At 41.3% G+C, this 22,524-nt stretch overlaps 1 protein-coding gene across 1 annotated transcript; it reads right to left on the bottom strand.

Annotated features, from left to right (window-relative positions):
* Positions 1-6,451: 6,451 nt before the first annotated feature.
* LOC133546466 (gastrula zinc finger protein XlCGF57.1-like) lies at positions 6,452-22,194 on the bottom strand. Its single transcript, XM_061892230.1, has 3 exons — positions 21,800-22,194; positions 20,154-20,420; positions 6,452-9,718 (listed from the first exon to the last, which is right to left on the bottom strand). The coding sequence occupies exons 1-3, from the start codon at positions 21,900-21,902 to the stop codon at positions 8,259-8,261; spliced, it is 1,830 nt and encodes a 609-aa protein (XP_061748214.1). The 5' UTR covers positions 21,903-22,194; the 3' UTR covers positions 6,452-8,258.
* Between the last annotated feature and the right edge of the window lie 330 nt (positions 22,195-22,524).

Raw genomic sequence — 22,524 nt, 5'->3', positions numbered from 1 at the left:
ACATGCCTATATCAAAGTACATGTGTGTAACACCAAGGTACATGCCTATATCAAAGTACATGTGTGTAACACCAAGGTACATGCCTATATCAAAGTACATGTGTGTAAAACCAAGGTACATGCCTATATCAAAGTACATGTGTGTAACACCAAGGTACATGCCTATATGAAAGCACATGTGTGTAACACCAAGGTACATGCCTATATGAAAGTAGATGTTGATCAAGCAAGGTGCCTTCAGGACCAGTTTAGTTGAAAGACAATGTCAGTTTTCTTTTGGCTATATAAGTGGAGGTCCATCAGTGTTGGCAACTCCTCAGTAAGGAACGCAGCTATTGGCTGTCCTAGAAGACCACATGGCCTGCTTTACACCAAGGTACATGCCTATATGAAAGTAGATGTTGATCAAGCAAGGTGCCTTCAGGACCAGTTTAGTTGAAAGACAATGTCAGTTTTCTCTTGGCTATATAAGTGGAGGTCCATCAGTGTTGGCAACTCCTCAGTAAGGAACGCAGCTATTGGCTGTCCTAGAAGACCACATGGCCTGCTTTACACCAAGGTACATGCCTATATCAAAGTACATGTGTGTAACACCAAGGTACATGCCTATATCAAAGTACATGTGTGTAAAACCAAGGTACATGCCTATATCAAAGTACATGTGTGTAACACCAGGGTACATGCCTATATGAAAGCACATGTGTGTAACACCAAGGTACATGCCTATATGAAAGTAGATGTTGATCAAGCAAGGTGCCTTCAGGACCAGTTTAGTTGAAAGACAATGTCAGTTTTCTCTTGGCTATATAAGTGGAGGTCCATCAGTGTTGGCAACTCCTCAGTAAGGAACGCAGCTATTGGCTGTCCTAGAAGACCACATGGCCTGCTTTACACCAAGGTACATGCCTATATCAAAGTACATGTGTGTAACACCAAGGTACATGCCTATATCAAAGTACATGTGTGTAAAACCAAGGTACATGCCTTTATCAAAGTACATGTGTGTAACACCAAGGTACATGCCTATATGAAAGCACATGTGTGTAACACCAAGGTACATGCCTATATGAAAGTAGATGTTGATCAAGCAAGGTGCCTTCAGGACCAGTTTAGTTGAAAGACAATGTCAGTTTTCTCTTGGCTATATAAGTGGAGGTCCATCAGTGTTGGCAACTCCTCAGTAAGGAACGCAGCTATTGGCTGTCCTAGAAGACCACATGGCCTGCTTTACACCAAGGTACATGCCTATATCAAAGTACATGTGTGTAACACCAAGGTACATGCCTATATCAAAGTACATGTGTGTAAAACCAAGGTACATGCCTTTATCAAAGTACATGTGTGTAACACCAAGGTACATGCCTATATGAAAGCACATGTGTGTAACACCAAGGTACATGCCTATATGAAAGTAGATGTTGATCAAGCAAGGTGCCTTCAGGACCAGTTTAGTTGAAAGACAATGTCAGTTTTCTCTTGGCTATATAAGTGGAGGTCCATCAGTGTTGGCAACTCCTCAGTAAGGAACGCAGCTATTGGCTGTCCTAGAAGAGCACATGGCCTGCTTTACACCAAGGTACATGCCTATATCAAAGTAGATGTTGATCAAGCAAGGTGCCTTCAGGACCAGTTTAGTTGAAAGACAATGTCAGTTTTCTCTTGGCTATATAAGTGGAGGTCCATCAGTGTTGGCAACTCCTCAGTAAGGAACGCAGCTATTGGCTGTCCTAGAAGAGCACATGGCCTGCTTTACACCAAGGTACATGCCTATATGAAAGTAGATGTTGATCAAGCAAGGTGCCTTCAGGACCAGTTTAGTTGAAAGACAATGTCAGTTTTCTCTTGGCTATATAAGTGGAGGTCCATCAGTGTTGGCAACTCCTCAGTAAGGAACGCAGCTATTGGCTGTCCTAGAAGAGCACATGGCCTGCTTTACACCAAGGTACATGCCTATATCAAAGTAGATGTTGATCAAGCAAGGTGCCTTCAGGACCAGTTTAGTTGAAAGACAATGTCAGTTTTCTCTTGGCTATATAAGTGGAGGTCCATCAGTGTTGGCAACTCCTCAGTAAGGAACGCAGCTATTGGCTGTCCTAGAAGACCACATGGCCTGCTTTACACCAAGGTACATGCCTATATGAAAGTAGATGTTGATCAAGCAAGGTGCCTTCAGGACCAGTTTAGTTGAAAGACAATGTCAGTTTTCTCTTGGCTATATAAGTGGAGGTCCATCAGTGTTGGCAACTCCTCAGTAAGGAACGCAGCTATTGGCTGTCCTAGAAGACCACATGGCCTGCTTTACACCAAGGTACATGCCTATATGAAAGTAGATGTTGATCAAGCAAGGTGCCTTCAGGACCAGTTTAGTTGAAAGACAATGTCAGTTTTCTCTTGGCTATATAAGTGGAGGTCCATCAGTGTTGGCAACTCCTCAGTAAGGAACGCAGCTATTGGCTGTCCTAGAAGAGCACATGGCCTGCTTTACACCAAGGTACATGCCTATATCAAAGTAGATGTTGATCAAGCAAGGTGCCTTCAGGACCAGTTTAGTTGAAAGACAATGTCAGTTTTCTCTTGGCTATATAAGTGGAGGTCCATCAGTGTTGGCAACTCCTCAGTAAGGAACGCAGCTATTGGCTGTCCTAGAAGACCACATGGCCTGCTTTACACCAAGGTACATGCCTATATGAAAGTAGATGTTGATCAAGCAAGGTGCCTTCAGGACCAGTTTAGTTGAAAGACAATGTCAGTTTTCTCTTGGCTATATAAGTGGAGGTCCATCAGTGTTGGCAACTCCTCAGTAAGGAACGCAGCTATTGGCTGTCCTAGAAGACCACATGGCCTGCTTTACACCAAGGTACATGCCTATATGAAAGTAGATGTTGATCAAGCAAGGTGCCTTCAGGACCAGTTTAGTTGAAAGACAATGTCAGTTTTCTCTTGGCTATATAAGTGGAGGTCCATCAGTGTTGGCAACTCCTCAGTAAGGAACGCAGCTATTGGCTGTCCTAGAAGACCACATGGCCTGCTTTACACCAAGGTACATGCCTATATGAAAGTAGATGTTGATCAAGCAAGGTGCCTTCAGGACCAGTTTAGTTGAAAGACAATGTCAGTTTTCTCTTGGCTATATAAGTGGAGGTCCATCAGTGTTGGCAACTCCTCAGTAAGGAACGCAGCTATTGGCTGTCCTAGAAGACCACATGGCCTGCTTTACACCAAGGTACATGCCTATATGAAAGTAGATGTTGATCAAGCAAGGTGCCTTCAGGACCAGTTTAGTTGAAAGACAATGTCAGTTTTCTCTTGGCTATATAAGTGGAGGTCCATCAGTGTTGGCAACTCCTCAGTAAGGAACGCAGCTATTGGCTGTCCTAGAAGACCACATGGCCTGCTTTACACCAAGGTACATGCCTATATGAAAGTAGATGTTGATCAAGCAAGGTGCCTTCAGGACCAGTTTAGTTGAAAGACAATGTCAGTTTTCTCTTGGCTATATAAGTGGAGGTCCATCAGTGTTGGCAACTCCTCAGTAAGGAACGCAGCTATTGGCTGTCCTAGAAGACCACATGGCCTGCTTTACACCAAGGTACATGCCTATATGAAAGTAGATGTTGATCAAGCAAGGTGCCTTCAGGACCAGTTTAGTTGAAAGACAATGTCAGTTTTCTCTTGGCTATATAAGTGGAGGTCCATCAGTGTTGGCAACTCCTCAGTAAGGAACGCAGCTATTGGCTGTCCTAGAAGACCACATGGCCTGCTTTACACCAAGGTACATGCCTATATGAAAGTAGATGTTGATCAAGCAAGGTGCCTTCAGGACCAGTTTAGTTGAAAGACAATGTCAGTTTTCTCTTGGCTATATAAGTGGAGGTCCATCAGTGTTGGCAACTCCTCAGTAAGGAACGCAGCTATTGGCTGTCCTAGAAGACCACATGGCCTGCTTTACACCAAGGTACATGCCTATATCAAAGTAGATGTTGATCAAGCAAGGTGCCTTCAGGACCAGTTTAGTTGAAAGACAATGTCAGTTTTCTCTTGGCTATATAAGTGGAGGTCCATCAGTGTTGGCAACTCCTCAGTAAGGAACGCAGCTATTGGCTGTCCTAGAAGACCACATGGCCTGCTTTACACCAAGGTACATGCCTATATGAAAGTAGATGTTGATCAAGCAAGGTGCCTTCAGGACCAGTTTAGTTGAAAGACAATGTCAGTTTTCTCTTGGCTATATAAGTGGAGGTCCATCAGTGTTGGCAACTCCTCAGTAAGGAACGCAGCTATTGGCTGTCCTAGAAGACCACATGGCCTGCTTTACACCAAGGTACATGCCTATATGAAAGTAGATGTTGATCAAGCAAGGTGCCTTCAGGACCAGTTTAGTTGAAAGACAATGTCAGTTTTCTCTTGGCTATATAAGTGGAGGTCCATCAGTGTTGGCAACTCCTCAGTAAGGAACGCAGCTATTGGCTGTCCTAGAAGACCACATGGCCTGCTTTACACCAAGGTACATGCCTATATGAAAGTAGATGTTGATCAAGCAAGGTGCCTTCAGGACCAGTTTAGTTGAAAGACAATGTCAGTTTTCTCTTGGCTATATAAGTGGAGGTCCATCAGTGTTGGCAACTCCTCAGTAAGGAACGCAGCTATTGGCTGTCCTAGAAGACCACATGGCCTGCTTTACACCAAGGTACATGCCTATATGAAAGTAGATGTTGATCAAGCAAGGTGCCTTCAGGACCAGTTTAGTTGAAAGACAATGTCAGTTTTCTCTTGGCTATATAAGTGGAGGTCCATCAGTGTTGGCAACTCCTCAGTAAGGAACGCAGCTATTGGCTGTCCTAGAAGACCACATGGCCTGCTTTACACCAAGGTACATGCCTATATCAAAGTAGATGTTGATCAAGCAAGGTGCCTTCAGGACCAGTTTAGTTGAAAGACAATGTCAGTTTTCTCTTGGCTATATAAGTGGAGGTCCATCAGTGTTGGCAACTCCTCAGTAAGGAACGCAGCTATTGGCTGTCCTAGAAGACCACATGGCCTGCTTTACACCAAGGTACATGCCTATATGAAAGTAGATGTTGATCAAGCAAGGTGCCTTCAGGACCAGTTTAGTTGAAAGACAATGTCAGTTTTCTCTTGGCTATATAAGTGGAGGTCCATCAGTGTTGGCAACTCCTCAGTAAGGAACGCAGCTATTGGCTGTCCTAGAAGACCACATGGCCTGCTTTACACCAAGGTACATGCCTATATGAAAGTAGATGTTGATCAAGCAAGGTGCCTTCAGGACCAGTTTAGTTGAAAGACAATGTCAGTTTTCTCTTGGCTATATAAGTGGAGGTCCATCAGTGTTGGCAACTCCTCAGTAAGGAACGCAGCTATTGGCTGTCCTAGAAGACCACATGGCCTGCTTTACACCAAGGTACATGCCTATATGAAAGTAGATGTTGATCAAGCAAGGTGCCTTCAGGACCAGTTTAGTTGAAAGACAATGTCAGTTTTCTCTTGGCTATATAAGTGGAGGTCCATCAGTGTTGGCAACTCCTCAGTAAGGAACGCAGCTATTGGCTGTCCTAGAAGACCACATGGCCTGCTTTACATCATCCATTGCAATGGCGGCTGGAGGAGAGAAGAAGAATGTCACGGGAGAGATCAAAAGGGATTAAAAATAAGTTGGATTCAAACTGGAAATAATTGGGTAGTTCTTCAAAGTTGGCAGATTTATCAAGAAAGTCAGCAGAGAAGAAAACAGCGTAGTGGTTGTGGGATATATTCCCTCACTTTGTAATTCATACATCACATTCACAGCTCAGCAGCCATTGTTTTATCAAACACATCACATTATTTAATACATGTTTTCACTCCTCTGTCCGTCTGAAGTCTTCGATTGTCACACTTTACTCTTTTTTTCACTTCATTGACATTTCTAGAAGTACATTTGAAATGTTTCCCCTGATTGCTTTTGCTGCTCATCTTTCCTCCATCAAGATAGCTCAGCTTCACAATGTTGGAATAGTGATTGCTGATATTAATATTCCTCTACGGTTTAGAATATTACACTTTACTCTTTTTATTTGCGCAAATGAACTGGATGAAAGTGGTCTTTGTCACTACTTAGTGTAATTATATATAATTATGTATACAGAAACCTTCCATTTTTCACTGCTTGATTTAACTCTCATCTTATTTTATCCAGAGAGAACCTGACCATAAAAAGATGGCTGCACATCAATAAACTGTCACTAAACGTCAATAAAACTAAATATGTCCTTTTTGGATATTATAAAAATGTCAAACGCAAATTATGATGGATAACATCGAAATAAAAAAAGGAAAGGTAATAACATTTTTGGAATATAACTTAAGAACTAAGCTGGAAACTACATATAAATCATACAAAGAAAACATTTCAGAAATTGTGTGCAATACTAAATAGAATAAAATAAATACTCACAAATATTAACTACATTTATTGTAGCCAACTTCAGTTGAAACATACATTGTTTATTGCATAAAAGTCTGGGGACATACATATAAAACAATCACAAAACAATCATCATATTACAAAAGAGAGTAATAAAGATAAGTCATAGAATGGATTATAGAGACCCAACAAATGATTAAGTCACACATTTTAAAAGTAAATGATCTTATATAAAAGACAACTGTTCAGATGATGTATAAAGTAAATAATTATATGCTTCCAGAAGTGGTCCAGAAGATGTTTCAGATGTGAAGCAGTAAATATGAACTAAGAGGGATTTATGTGTACTCAAAAGCAAAGGTATGAACACATGTAAAACAAATATGTACATCATATAAAGGAGTTCATCTATGGAATCATCTACAATTAGAAAATAAAATATGTAACACTTCATTATTTAATAAAAACATATAAAACACAATTATGAATAAGTATAAAAGTGAAATATAAATATATCTACACATAAAATGTTTATTGTATGTAACATATTTTATGTACTGTTTATTCTCACCTTTTCAGTCAAACTGTTGTGTTCATTTTAAAGTACACAAATGTGTATATTAACTCATGTACTTGACTGAAATAAAATCGCTAATCTGAAGTCTCTAATCCAGGGGCGCTCACACTTTTTCTGCAGGCGAGCTACTTTTCAATTGACCAAGTCGAGGAGATCTACCTCATTCCTATTTATAATTTATATTTATTTATTTCTGAAAGAGACATTTTTGTTAACAAGTTAAATGTGTTTAATGATAATACAAGCATGTTTAACACACATAGATTCCTTTCTTTCATGAAGACAAGAATATAAATTGGTGTATTACCTGATTCTGATGACTTGCATTGATTGGAATTAGACAGTGGTGCTGATAACGTCCGCATTTTCAAATGGAGGAAAAAAAAAGTCCTCCTTTCTGTCCAATACCACATGAAAGTGGTTGGATTTGGCATCTCATTTGTCCAACTTGCATACTCGTTTTTAAACACTTTGTTATGAGAGTAGCATATGTGTGTGTGGCCCTTTAATGTCTGGCAGCAGGTGAGTGTGCGGGTGGGCAAGCAAGTGAGAAAGCGGTCGCTGAGGGCGGGGGAGAAATACATTGGCATCAAACTCCGTAGCTTGCTAGCTTGTGCACGCTAGCTTTCTGAGACTCTTATTTTGTTAGCTCAGGCAGGATGAAACAGGTCTTTTATGGTGAAGACAGGAACTGTGCAGTCGGTCTTTAGAGTTTTGACAGTAGGTACGGAGTCTCTAGAAATAAAATGTGTTTCTCTGCGTCCGCCTTGTTAGTGATTTTTTTCTTGAATATGAGCTCGCAGCAGCCAGCGTCATCTCACAAGATCCACGGGTGCCGAGAATGTCTAACAACTGACGAAAGTGAAGTCTTGGTATGATTGATGATTGCTCATTTTTATGTACATTTTTTAATGCCTGGCTTGAGATCGACTGACACACCCTCCGAGATCGACCAGTCGATCGCGATCGACATAATGCACACCCCTGCTCTAATCTATAAATGTAAAGATCATATTAAACAGATTGTTAGACAAACAACAACGTCACACATGTTATATGTGCTGATGTTGTTAGAAAGTCAAAATGAAAGTCTGGACAGTTTATTTCAAATCCTGCAGTTTCATTTGCTGCTGCTGTTCTCACCAGCACACTTGTGTTTCTTACACTGCTACTTAGAAGACAATCTTTCACCACACACACTGCAACTCAACACTTTCTCTCCTGGGTGTCTTCTCGTGTGGATTTTTAAACTACAATTTATTACAACACATTTACCACATTTTTAGCTGAAAAAGTTTTTGCTCCAGTGTGTATTCTCATGTGTTTTTTTAAATGGTCCCTTCGAGTAAAATCTTTACCGCAAATTGAACATGAAAAAGGTTTTTCTCCAGTGTGTGTTCTCATGTGTACTTTCATATTACGTCTTTGTGTAAAACCTTTACCACATATCGAACATACATAAGGTTTTTCACCAGTGTGTGTTCTCATGTGCACTTTCAAATGGTTACTTTGTGCAAAACCTTTACTACAGATTGAACATGAAAAAGGCTTTTCTCCAGTGTGTGTTCTCATGTGTAATTTTAAATTTTTATTTATTACAAAACTTTTACCACATTCTGAGCAGGTAAAAGGTTTTTCTCCATTGTGTATTCTCATGTGATTTTTTAAATCGTCCCTTCGAGTAAAATCTTTAGCGCATATTGAACATGAAAACGCTTTTTCTCCAGTGTGTGTTCTCATGTGTACTTTTACATTGTGATTTCTTACAAAACTTTTACCACATTCTAAACAGGAAAAAAATTCCACTCCAGTGTGTATTCTCATGTGTTCTTTTAAACTTTGATTTCTTACAAAACTTTTACCACATTCTGAGCAGGAAAAAGTGTGTTCTCCAGTGTGTATTGTCATGTGGGTTTTCAAATGTTGCCTTCGAGTAAAATTTTTACCACAGATTGAACATGAAAAAGGTTTTTCACCAGTGTGTGTTCTTTTGTGTCTGTCCAAATTCTTACTTTCAGTAAAACCTTTACCACAGATTGAACAGGAAAAAGGTTTTTCACTAGTGTGTGTTCTCATGTGTACTTTCAAATGTTGACTTCGTGTAAAACCTTTACCACATTCTGAGCAAGAAAAAGGTTTTTCTCCAGTGTGTGTTCTCATGTGTCTTTTCAGACTACGACGGTATTTAAAAGTTTTGTGACAGAGAGAACATGTGAAGTGAGTGTTGTCAGTGTGACATGTCTTATCATCTTTAGAGTCTTCATCATCAGTGTCAGGAGAGTGTGACGTTGTGTCCTCACTATCTGATAGTGGAGCTAAGAGCTTGTCTGCTTGTGATCCTCCACAGTGGTCTCCATCAGCTTCTGTTGTCATGTGTTGTGTTGAGCTGCTGCTTGGAGGCTCCCCCCCTCCCCTCTCCTCACTTTCACCTTTCACCTCATCATCTTCACTCTTCACAGGGACACCAGTCACTGGGAACTCCACCAACCATTTAGGCTGACTGATGCTGTGTTCCTCCTCTTCCTCCTTAATGTGAGGGCTCAGTGGATCCACCACTTCCTTTTTAAAATGGGGTGTCAGTGGGTCCTCCTCTTCCTTTTTAAAATGGAGTATCAGTGGGTATTCCTCTTCCTTCTTAATGTGGGAGGGCTGTGGCTCCTCTGTCCGCATCCTGAAGCTCCACTTCTGTTGCTCAGGGTGAAGATGTTCTTCACAGACGTCTGCAAGACAAACACAGCATCTCTGCTCAGTCACACAATGCATTCAGTACTTTTACATGCACTTAGGAAAAACAAGTTATCGTATGAACTGTCTTGAAATCTCAGTGACGCACAAACACGCTGCTCTTTACAACATTATTCACAGGAAAAGAAACAAAAACCAGGACGACAGGAGTTTTTACTATGGATGACCGATATGGTTTAAAATTGATTTTGCGATACAGTATTTCATTTAGAATTACTGATAGAACCATTTTAAAACAGGCTACACAGGCTCCTAATTTAGTTGCTGAAATATGCAGTAAAATATTACATTTCCAGTATTATTTTCTCAAAAAAAGTAACCAGATATTAACAGTAAATAAACAAGTACATTATTAATAACTGTTTTGACAAAATAATACAATTAGAAACGAACAATATGTTACTGCATATGTCAGCTGCCAAATTAGGAGCTTGTGTACCTAGTTTTGAAATTATTCTATTCTCAATCATATATCAAATTATATATTGTGACATATTGTTATTAGGATATAGATTTGAGGTCATATCGCCCATACCAAACATTGGTTCGTCGAGTCATTTTGTTTGGCCCACCAAATATATTTAATTTTAATATTCTTCAGATGTGTGTGTATGTTTAAAATGTGGGACTACTGTTCTACATCATGTGGAAGTGTCATGTCATGGGGATGGTGTGCTTTCAACTAAGGGTGTGACGATACGGTCAGCTCACCAAAGGATACTCGATATTGGCTTTAGGAGAACGAGACAATATTTTGGTGGTTAACATGATTCTTACACGTGTGTGTACTTCATGTGTATATGAATGTACTTTTAGGGACGGCGTGGCGCAGTGGAAGAGTGGCCGTGCGCAACCCGAGGGTCACTGGTTCAAATCCCACCTAGAACCAACCTCGTCACGTCCGTTGTGTCCTGAGCAAGACACTTCACCCTTGCTCCTGATGGTTGCTGGTTGGCGCCTTGCATGGCAGCTCCCTCCATCAGTGTGTGAATGTGTGTGTGAATGGGTAAATGTGGAAGTAGAGTCAAAGCGCTTTGAGTACCTTGAAGGTAGAAAAGCGCTATACAAGTACAACCCATTTATTTATTTACTTTCCCTTGTGTGCTTCGTTTGACTGTAACTTCATAGTGGATAATATCTATAAACAACCTCAATTGTTTTACATATTTAATTTGAAGAACTGTTTACTTATCTGACAAATTCAAAGGAAACTGCACTTTTTAAAAAATGTTACCTATCATTCACAATCCTTATGTAAGACATTTGTTTCAAACTGTTATGAATTTTAATTAGTAATTAAACGTGAACAAAAATCAGCTAACATTGGAGTCAATGGGAGCTCCTCTGTTAGACCCACAAAGTCCTCCCAAAAAACATCCAAAAACTGCCAACAATACTCATTATACATTTTGTGACCTGAATATTAACCAAGTATTAATGATACTGTTATTATAAGCGCTAATATTAAGGACCTACTTTTAGCGGCGCGTTGATCACAGAAGTAACTAGCTTATGCTGCTATATTGACATACTGAACTGTTTTCTCACCTCTAAGATGATGAAAGCTAATTCTACAAACCCTGTCTCCATATGAGTTGGGAAATTGTGTTAGATGTAAATATAAACGGAATACAATGATTTGCAAATTATTTTCAAGCCATATTCAGTTGAATATGCTACAAAGACAACATATTTGATGTTCAAACTGATAAACATTTTTTTTTGTTGCAAATAATCATTAACTTTGGAATTTGATGCCAGCAACACGTAACAAAGAAGTTGGGAAAGGTGGTAATGGATACTGATAAAGTTGAGGAATGCTCATCAAACACTTATTTGGAACATCCCACAGGTGTGCAGGCTAATTGGGAACAGGTGGGTGCCATGATTGGGTATAAAAGCAGCTTCCATGACATGCTAAGTAATTCACAAACAAGGATGGGGTGAGGGTCACCAATTTGTAAGCAAATTGTTGAACAGTTTCAGAACAACATTTCTCAACAAGCTATTGAAAGGAATTTAGGGATTTTACCATCTACGGTCCGTAAAATCGTCAAAAGGTTCAGAGAATCTGGAGAAATCACTGCACGTAAGCGATGATATTACGGACCTTTGATCCCTCAGGTGGTACTGCATCAAAAACTGACGTCAGTGTGTAAAGGATAACACCACACGGGCTCAGGAACGCTTCATAAAACCACTGTCAGTAACTACAGTTGGTCGCTACATCTGTATGTGCAAGTTAAAACTCTACTATGCAAAGCGAAAACCATTTATCAACACACAGGAACGCCGCCGGCTTGGCTGGGCCCGAGCTCATCTAAGATGGATTGATGCAAAGTGGAAAAGTGTTCTGTGGTCTGACGAGTCCATATTTCAAATTATATTTGGAAACTGTGGATATGGTGTCCTCCGGAACAAATAGGAAAATAACCATCCGGATTGTTCTAGGCGCAGAGTTCAAAAGCCAGCATGTGTGATGGTATGAGGGTGTATTTGTGCCCAAGGCATGGGTAACTTACACATCTGTGAAGGCACCATTAATGCTGAATGGTCCATTCAGGTTTTGGAGCAACATATGTTGTCAACCAAGCAACGTTAACATGGACGTCTCTGCTTATTTCAGCAAAACAATGCCAAGCCATGTGTTACAACAGCGTGGCTTCGTAGTAAAAGAGTGCGGGTACTTTCCTGGCCCGCCCGCAGTCCAGACATGTCTCCCATCAAAAATGTGTGGCACATTATGAAGCGTAAAATACGACAAGACTGTTGAACAACTGAAGCTGTACATCAAGCAATAATGGTAAAAAATTCCACTTTCAAAGCTTCAACAATTAGTTTCCTCAGTTCCCAAACGTTTATTGAGTGTTGTTCTGCCCTCACTATATGTGTTGAGGTTATACAGCTTGGCAGACAGCAAACAACCAATCCAGGACGTTCCAATAAAGTTACAAAGCAGATGAATCCATTTAGGTGTCATTGTCCACGTCTTGGACCATGTCATTGTTCTGTTTTGTTATCACAGCCTGTTCTGTATTTGACGTCTTTAGTTTCTGGTGGTACTTCCTGGTTTGTTTCGGTTGCCTAGTTACGCATTTAGTGTCACCTGTTTGTTGTTTTTGATCACGTGCAGCTGCCTCTGATTATTTCTGCCCCATATATGCCTGTCTTTGTTTGCCTTTTGTTCTCGGAGTTTAGTTTGCTACACGCAACAGATGACGTCACATTTCCCGATTGTGGTAAAAGACTTTTTGTTATACGATTAGCTTCCATGCTATATTGTTTGCTTGTCCGTAGTTTATATACTAGCGCTTTTTGTTCCTTTTAGCTTCCACGTTAGTTCTGTCTGTTTTGTTTTCAGTGCCTTGAGCAAGTGTTTTTTGTTCAAAAATTGTTTTTGTAGTGTATAATAAATCATTATCCTTACCCTCACGCTGTGTTCCATCCTCCACTGCACCCACGAGAGAATAACTTTTCACCACGATACCAGCAAGACGTCACAGTAAAGTCCGAGCTAATGAAGCTTCTCTCGCAGCGGAAGTCGAAGAATTCGACAGGATAACGTGGAGGTTAGCCCAAGCGATGCAGGCTGGGACATTCCGCGGCGCGCCGTATGTGATGATCTTGGGGCTTGGAGGTCTCCAAGTCCCGCTTGACTCCACTAGGTCCGGCAACGCCCCGTCTCACCCCACCCCCTCGCATGCGTCGGCAGAGGCGGAAGCCGCGGCGAAGGGCATCGCCTAGCGACAGAGACACGCTAACTCCACCATCACCCCTTCACGGACACAGCCACTTTCAACTTGTCCAGGACTCACCATACACGCCTGGTAATCCTTTTGGTTTTTCTACTATTGACTCCTCCGGCTGGTCTGGTAGTCACGGGTACTGCACTCGTGACGTCAGCCCTCTTAGTCCCCAGAACATAGTGGGGATTAAGAATTTTTTTTAGAGCAGGCACTCCCTCAGTCGTCCACAGGGGACATAAATGACAATCTTACACTCCTTAAAGACATTTGTTTTCAATCACAGTATAAGTCTTTATTTTCTGAATTTGATTGATTGATACTTTTATTAGTAGATTGCACAGTTCAGTACATATTCCGTACAATTGACCACTAAATGGTAACACCCCAATAAGTTTTTCAACTTGTTTAAGTCGGGGTCCACGTTAATCAAATTATGGTACAAATATATACTATCAGCATAATACAGTCATCACACAGGTTAATCATCATAGTATATACATTGAATTATTTACATTATTTACAATCTGGGGGTGGGATGAGGAACTTTGGTTGATATCAGTACTTCAGTCATCAACAATTGCATCAACAGAGAAATGGACATTGAAACAGTGTAGGTCTTACAGTAGGATATGTACATCCAGCAGAGAACATAGTGAGTTCAGATAGCATAAGAACAAGTATATACATTAGAAGTACATTTGATTATTTACATTAGGTTATTTATAATCCGGGGAGATGGGATGTAAATGGAGGAGGGTATTAGTAAAGGGTTGAAGTTGCCTGGAGGTGTTGTTTTAGAGCGGTTTTGAAGGAGGATAGAGATGCATTTACTTTTATACCTGTTGGGAGTGCATTCCACATTGATGTGGCATAGAAAGAGAATGAGTTAAGACCTTTGTTAGATCGGAATCTGGGTTTAACGTGGTTTGTGGAGCTCCCCCTGGTGTTGTGGTTATGGCGGTCAGGAAGTAGTTGGACATGTACTTCGGTTTCAGGGAGGTGTAGCGGATTTTATAGACTAGGCTCAGTGCAAGTTGTTTTACTCTGTCCTCCACCCTGAGCCAGCCCACTTTGGAGAAGTGGGTTGGAGTGAGGTGTGATCTGGCGTGGAGGTCTAAAAGTAACCGGACTAGCTTATTCTGGGATGTTTGGAGTCTAGATTTGAGGGTTTTGGAGGTGCTGGAGTACCAGGAGGAGCAAGCGTAATCGAAAAAAGGTTAAATGAGAGTTCCCGCTAGAATATTCAAGGTGCTTTTGTTGACCAGAGAGGAGATTCTGTAGAGGAATCTCGTTCTTTGGTTGACCTTTTTGATTACCTTGGTTGCCATTTTATCGCAGGAAAGATTAGCTTCTAGAATGGAACGTAGGTAGGTGATCTCATCTTTCCAGGTGATAACAATGTCACCCACTTTTATAGTGAAATCAATGACTTTCTTAAAGGGGAACATTATCACAATTTAAAAAGGGTTAAAACCACTAAAAATCAGTTCCCAGTGGCTTATTTTATTTTTCGAAGTTTTTTTCAGAATTTTACCCGTCCCGGAATATACCTAAAAAAAAGCTTTAATGTGATTGATTTTCGTTATGTGCGAAGCCACTGTTCATTTTCCTGTGACGTCAGATAGCGATGCCAATACAAACAACATGGCGGTTACCATAGCAAGATATAGCGACATTAGCCCGGATTCAGCCTCGGATTTCAGCGGCTTTAGCGATTAAACAGATTATGCATGTATTAAAATGGATGGTAGGAGTATGGAGGCAGATAGCGTAAATGAAATTGAAGAAGAAACTGCAGCTATTGAGCGAATAGCTATTGACGCTATTCGGCCATGTCTGCGTTAGCATCGCCGGTAAAATGTGCGGACCAAACGATCAGGACTTTCGCATCTTGTGACACTGGAGCAACTTAAATCCGTCGATTGGTAAGTGTTTGTTTTGCATTAAATGTGGGTGGAAGGAAACGCTGGATGTAAATATGGTTTCAAATGTACATACAGCTAGCCTAAATAGCATGTTAGCATATGTTTGATTAGCACATAAGTCAACAACATCAACAAAACTCACCTTTGTGATTTCGTTGACTTTATCGTTGGGAATGCATCTGCTTTGAGTGTCGCATGATATCCACACATTCTTGCCATCTCTGTCGTAGCATCGCCGGTAAAAACCAAACGAGGGACTTTCGCATTTCTTGACACTGGAGCAACTTAAATCCGTCGATTGGGATGTGTTTTTTTGACATTAAATGTGGGTGGAGGGAAAGGCTGGATGTAAATATAGCTACAAATGAGGCGTAATGCTGCAATATGTATACACAGCTAGCCTAAATAGCATGTTAGCATCGATTAGCATGCCGTGCTAATCGATGCACATTCTACATAAATCAACTAGAATCATTCCCTGATCGTGTTGTTACACCCTCCGACAACACACCGACGAGGCATGATGTCTCCAAGGTACCGGAAAACAGTCGAAAAAACGGAAAATAACAGAGCTGATTTGACTTGTGTTTGTAATGTGGTGGAGAAAAATGCTGTTCTCTACCTAGGTGACGTCACGTTCTGACGTCATCACTCCGAGAGCGATAAACAGAGAGGCGTTTAATTCGCCAAAATTCACCCATTTAGAGTTCGGAAATCGGTTAAAAAAATATATGGTCTTTTTTCTGCAACATCAAGGTATATATTGATGCTTACATAGGTCTGGTGATAATGTTCCCCTTTAAGGTTGATATGGGACCCATATAGGATGGATTCCGTTTTACCTAAGTGTATGGATAGCTTGTTGTCAGAGAGCCAGGTGCAAATATTAAGTAGTTCAGCACTGAGGATTTGTTCCACCTGTGACTTGTCCTTGCCGGATACCAGCAGGGCCGAGTCATCCACAAACAGGAACAATTCACAGTGGCATGCTGATGGCATGTCATTTACGTATATTAGGAACAGTAAAGGTCCTAGTATACTGCCTTGGGGGACTCCACAGCTTACTGAGAGGGGAGGGGCACCTCTACCACCTGTTTCTTCCCCTCCAAGTAAGATTGCATCCAGCTTGATGAGGTTTCATCGAATCCGATTGCTCGGAGCTTATCCAACAGTATAGCGTGGTTAACGGTGTCAAAGGCCTTCTGAATGTCCAGCATGACCATGCCGCAGTATTTGCCCGCGTCCACCTCAGTTAGAGAAGGCATGTGGCAGTGGAGTGCTTAGTTCTGAAGCCGGATTGGAATTTGTACATTAGTTTATTAGTAGCAAGGTATCCATCAACCTGTTCATAAACTATTTTTTCCATTACTTTCAAAATGGAACTGAGCATAGAAACAGGTCGGTAGTTACCAGGTTCTAATTTGCTTCCTTTTTTTATAAAGGGGGGTTACTCTTGCTATCTTGAAATCCTTGGGTAACTGGCCTTGTTTGATTGAGAAGTTTATTATATGTGTGATTATTGGGGCAATGGTGGTGGCAGAGTCCCCTCTGAAACCCCTCCACCTGTGACTTTTCCTCCCACCCTGTCTACCTCTTTCAGTTCCTACCCCCACTCACCCCTAGAGGTAGTTTTAGACCGTAGAGAGAGCGTCTGGCATCCGCTTGTGGAAGGGGGGGCTCGTGCTGGAGGTAGCACAGCGGCGTTCAGCCGAGTCTCTTCTCCTAGTTTGTATGGTTGACAGGTATTCTTGTTTCCATCGCTTCCAGAATCTATCAGAGAGAGATTGGACTTTCCGCCATTGTTGTGAGTGGATGTCTTTCACGTTGAAGTCTCCTGGCGGTGCAGATATGACGTCTCTCTTCAGTGTCAGCAAGGTTGCAGGTGTTAGTATTGCTGGCATCTCTGGGTCAGTTGAAACTGGAATGAGAGGTCTTGCGTTTATAATTGCCATGACCTCAGCCATGAGAGTGGTGAGCACCTCATGAGAAAGGTGAGAGCCTCCCTCCTTAAGGAGCAATGCATCCAGGATACGGCGAGTGATGCCAATTAGTCTTTCCCACACTCCTCCCATGTGGGAAGAGTTTGGCGGATTGAAGATCCAAGTGCACACTTAGTCCTGCAGGTAAGTTTTCAACTCTTTTTCCAACGACTCTCCCTCTTTTTCCGACCACTTGTCCCTCGCCGTCAACTTCTCTTCCTCGTCATGCTTCTCGTCGTCTGTGCTGGAGTCCATGACGATGGCCTTGGACTTGCTCCCCGCTCTGGACTTCTTGGGGCTGGACGAGGAGCGTCCTGCTTGGGCGTCGCTCTTCTTGCCCTTGGCGGCGGACTTGTCGGCCGACACTTTTTTCTTGGCCCTCTTCTTTTTCTTGGCGGGAAGCTGTTTGCCGCTGTTCTGTCTCTGAGGATCTCATCAGTCCCCACATTGACTTTCAAGATGTCAAAACCATACGGTACATCAGCGAAGCAATACAAAAACTCATGAAAAAAATAAACACAGCTGTAAAACACTTACATACAAACAAGACAGCTGCTTGTACACCCGAAAGAGAACAAAGAACAGTGTCTAAGAGGAGCATCAACATTTGCATTTAAACTGTAAAATCCTGTTTATGATTTATTTACTCTACTTATTTAAATATGAACCTTTTCCTTTAGGAAACTTTTATGATTTGTGTGTTGTTGTAGCTGGTATGCTGCAATTTTTTTTTTTTCCCCCCAAGATGGTGACCCTGTAGTGGCTGCTGTTGGCAGGAACTCTGTGCTCTTGTGTCATCCTTTTGTGTTTCCCTCTTATTTTCATGTTATATATATATATATACATATATATATATATATATGTGTATTATTATTTTTATTTTTTTTGCCTTTTGGTCCGGACCTTTTTGGACTGTGTGACAAGGGGTGGCACTTTCGTGACTTCTGCGGTGCTTTTTTGTGAACTTCTGGATCTGCCTCCCGAGAGCCTTTTGGCCATGGAGACCAGCTGCTGGGTCTCTGCCACACCAGAGTCCGTTTGGAGAGACTGGAGGAGATGCAGATGAAGAGACAGGACTGCGGAGCTAGCACTGAGCGCCGGGACGGAAAAGCTTCACAGTGTCTTGGCTGAATGAGCAGGTATCGGACACCTCGGTCTCTTTGGACATATCCTCACTCATCCATGCGGACTGGACACTGGCCGAGACTTGGTTTGGCGGCCAAGAGTGGAGTCGGCTCTCTTGGTTGCTTTGTTGGGTCTGCTCCCGTCTCTGGCCAAGCTCCCTTCACCCCAGCAGACGATGGCGTGGGACACCGCAAAAGCCACCACAGTGTATATGTTTCTTTTACTTTTTATTCATGTATGTATGTAGAAGTGGCTGGTTGCATCAGCTCTGCTCTTTTAATGTCCTTTGTCCTCTTTGATGTTTCCCTCTTACACACATGAAAGAGGAATGTGTGCTATGGCAATGAGTTGTTTTCTTCCCTTGGCCTCAGTCTGGACCCCCTCTCCAGGGGCCCAGGCTTGGACCGATTTTTTTTTTTCTCTCTCATTGCCCCCACTTTTTTACCTGTATGTATCTCACCGTTTTTGCAAGGGGCGCCGCAAGTTGGCAGACCCGTCAGCGATCCTGTTCTGTCTCCCTAGAATGTTTGTCTGACCTTGAATGGGATTCTGCTGAACATTTTAATTTCCCCTCGGGGGTTAATAAAAATGTGTCTGATTCTGATGTTTAACATCAACAAAACATAGCTAATTAGTAAAAATAAACTACATTAATTCATCTCTCAACGGTGTTGAGACATTGCTGGACACCGGAGTAGTAACTAAATCCAAATAAAAAATGATTTTATTTTTTTAAGATATCTGGCTTGTATTTTCAGTAGGGATGTAAATTTATAGATTCATGGATATGATACCCTAATAAATATTCCTTATCGATACCAGTATTTATCAGTACTCTTGTCGGTACTACATGTCATTTGTGGAAATAAAAACCCGGAAAAAAGGCATTTTAAATAGCATTTCTATTAGCACAAGAGTTTGAACACCTCCAACATGATGTTCTGTAACATTTTAAAGCAGGGAAGTCTTTTATCAGCAGCTGTTTATTTGAAGTCTTAAATAGATAGATAGATAGTACTTCATTGATTCCTTCAGGAGAGTTCCTTCAGGAAAATTTAAAGAAGTCAACTATGTGTGCAGTGCAAGGTGAAATGCAGTTATGTCATCTTCTTCTCAATAACACACACATCAAACTTTGGTTGCTTCCTTATTTGTCATCATTCAAAGCTGATTGTAATGTGTAGCAGCGGCAGCTGAACTCAGTGTGAAAATGTATCATAGTTACGTCAGTCAGCTGGAATTAAAAATACAAATAGTTGTGCCGTTAGTCCAGAATCTTCACGGTCCTCATGGACAACATAATTAGGAACCAGTACTAAAAAAATGGTACTTGGTGTACATCTCTTATCTTCACCACTAAACCTTTGAAATATGCTGACATATGTGCTGCTAAAGGTAAATAAACAGTAGCCATATTGAATGTTTGCCTTCATTTGACCACGTGAGGTAAGGAGGACGGCCTCTAGGTCACATGGTTACACCCCAGCAATTACACTGTTGATGATTGATGAGCAATCATTTTTAAATGGTGGTGTTAAAAAGCAAATATATCTCCATCTTTAGTGATAAATGTGTCCCCCGGATGAACATGTGTCACAAACATTGTATTAGATGATATGTGGATGTTGTGCTTACTTGGACTGTGATGAAGCTGTGAGGACTCAGGTGGTTTGTCTTCATGCTCTTCAGTCTTCACAGAGACAACAGTCAGTGGAAACTTGCTGACATCAGCCTCCTCCTGCCCTACAGGACACTCTCCCCCCTCTTCCTCTTTGAAATAAGAGGGCTGTGGATACTCCTTGTTCCCTTTAAAATGTGAGGGCTGTGGATACTTTACAGTGAAACTGTCCCCCTGCAGATGAGGGAGACATTCTTCTTGGTGTTCAATCAGCTGATGGATGTCTACAGGACACAAACAAAACGCATTTTAACTCCTACATGCTGAATATTAAATTGTACATGAAATATAGGGCTGTGGCTATTGAAAATTTTATTAATCAAGTGTTCTACTGGAAATTTTCCGATTAGTTGAGTAACTGAATAAAACAGTGTTGCTTGGTTAAAGACAAATTTAAGCGACTATAAAACATTTCACTTAATAATGAACAGTCAATTGGTTTGAGATGGTATGAGATCAAGATGTCATCTTTAGATCAGGCTTTGTTTTTTTGACAATCACTGCCACGTTAAAAAGTCAAAGTACCAATGATTGTCATACACACACTAGGTGTGGGGAGATTATTCCCTGCATTTAGCCCATCACCCTTGATCACACCCTGGGAGGTGAGGGGAGCAGTGAGCAGCAGCGGTGGCCATGCCCGGGAATAACTTTTATGGTGATTAAACCCCAATTACAACCCTTGATGCTGAGTGCAAGGCAGAGAAGTAATGGGTCCCATTTTTATAGTATTTGGTATGACTGGGTTGGGGTTTGAACTCACAACCTACCGATCTCAGGGAGGGTGCACCGACATGAAGGAAATAACAGGTCAGTATGCTTTGACACACATATATAACTTGTCAAACCTGCCAGCTATCAGGCTAGGTTTACAGCGTCAGTCACCATGGTAACTGACTCTGACTTTGTCTTACCTCTCTTATTTTTGGAGGTAAACTCTCGAGCTTTACATACTCAGGACTTTGCACTTAACCTGCTCTCTGGAATATTCCCCTGGTGACTGTGTGAGTTTTGTGTGAACTTGTTGATACACATTGTTACAAACATCAACCTCTCATAAATATTGTGTGTCTGACACTGTCTCGTTTTTATGAAGAACATAAAACAATTCACGGTGGCAGAGGGGTTAGTGCGTCTGCCTCACAATACCAAGTTCCTGCAGTCCTGGGTTCAAATCCAGGCTTGGGATCTTTCTGTGTGGAGTTTGCATGTTCTCCCCGTGAATGCGTGGGTTCCCTCCGGGTACTCCGGCTTCCTCCCACTTCCAAAAACATGCACCTGGGGATAGGTTGATTGGCAACACTAAATGGTCCCTAGTGTGTGAATGTGAATGTTGTTTGTCTATCTGTGTTGGCCCTGCGATGAGGTGGCGACTTGTCCAGGGTGTACACCGCCTTCCGCCCGATTGTAGCTGAGATAGGCGCCTGCGCCCCCCACGACCCCAAAAGGGAATAAGCGGTAGAAAATGGATGGATGGATGGATAAAACAATTAGTGCATCATCCTCACATAACAATTAATCTTCCTACAGACAATCTATTTAGGAATAGTGTTAATAATAAATATAAAGTTAGTAAAGATGTGAGAGTAAGAAGTAAACAAACCTGTTCTGTGTAACACTACTTGATGTTTTTCATGTTGTCGCTCCTTCTCCTCTTTTGTTGGACAAAGTTCCTCCTCGTACTCTGCTGTGGTTCTTTGGCACATTTTCACACAATCACAACACTTTACACTCACACTTGATCTCTACTTAGTGATGTGTTTTGATCACTTCCGCCTCTCTTTGTTAGCAGCTAACAAGCTAAGCTAACTAGCAGGCTAAGCTAGCTCGAGAAGCATCAAAGTGCGCTCAGACTAATATAACCGGATGCAAACAGTTATTAACGATGTTTACTCTGTTTACTAGAGTCTAATAAAGGACATATATGTGTACATGGAGGCACAGATTAAGAACACTGAACTGTGACGACTGCAAAAACGTCTTCACCGTCAGACGCCATCTTGCCGTGTTTGGTTCGCGCGCAGTGTTGTCAGATCTCGCGAGAGAAACAAGTAAGCAGCTCTTTTCCAAATCTCGCGAGAGGAATAAGTACAACCAGCTTTCCGCCACCGGTAAAAATATTTTATTATATACTATTTACTTATTATGAAAATAAAAGTAAAATTGTCCATTTCAAATTTTCATAGTAAAGACATAAAACTTATTTCCGTAAAAAAATGTCAATATTTAAAAATATATTCAAACAAAAGTAGCATAAGGAATGACAAAAAAGAAACAAAATTAATATTACATTAATGATATTATTTTCGTTTTTGATGTTAATCGTTT

This window comes from Nerophis ophidion, unplaced genomic scaffold (genome assembly GCF_033978795.1).
Source record: "Nerophis ophidion isolate RoL-2023_Sa unplaced genomic scaffold, RoL_Noph_v1.0 HiC_scaffold_30, whole genome shotgun sequence".
NCBI lineage: Eukaryota > Metazoa > Chordata > Actinopteri > Syngnathiformes > Syngnathidae > Nerophis > Nerophis ophidion.
The sequence above is the reverse complement of the archived record's forward strand: the minus strand, read 5'-3'. Positions and strand labels throughout refer to the sequence as shown.

Bases quoted from the DNA above. Each gene is read 5' to 3' on its own strand.
- LOC133546466 (XM_061892230.1), bottom strand. From the start codon at position 21,902: ATGTGCCAAAGAACCACAGCAGAGTACGAGGAGGAACTTTGTCCAACA. The intron at 20,421-21,799 runs GTTTGTTTACTT...TGTGTCCTGTAG, and splicing joins AGTAGTGTTACACAGAACAG to ACATCCATCAGCTGATTGAA. The intron at 9,719-20,153 runs GTAAGCACAACA...TTTGTCTTGCAG, and splicing joins ACAGCTTCATCACAGTCCAA to ACGTCTGTGAAGAACATCTT.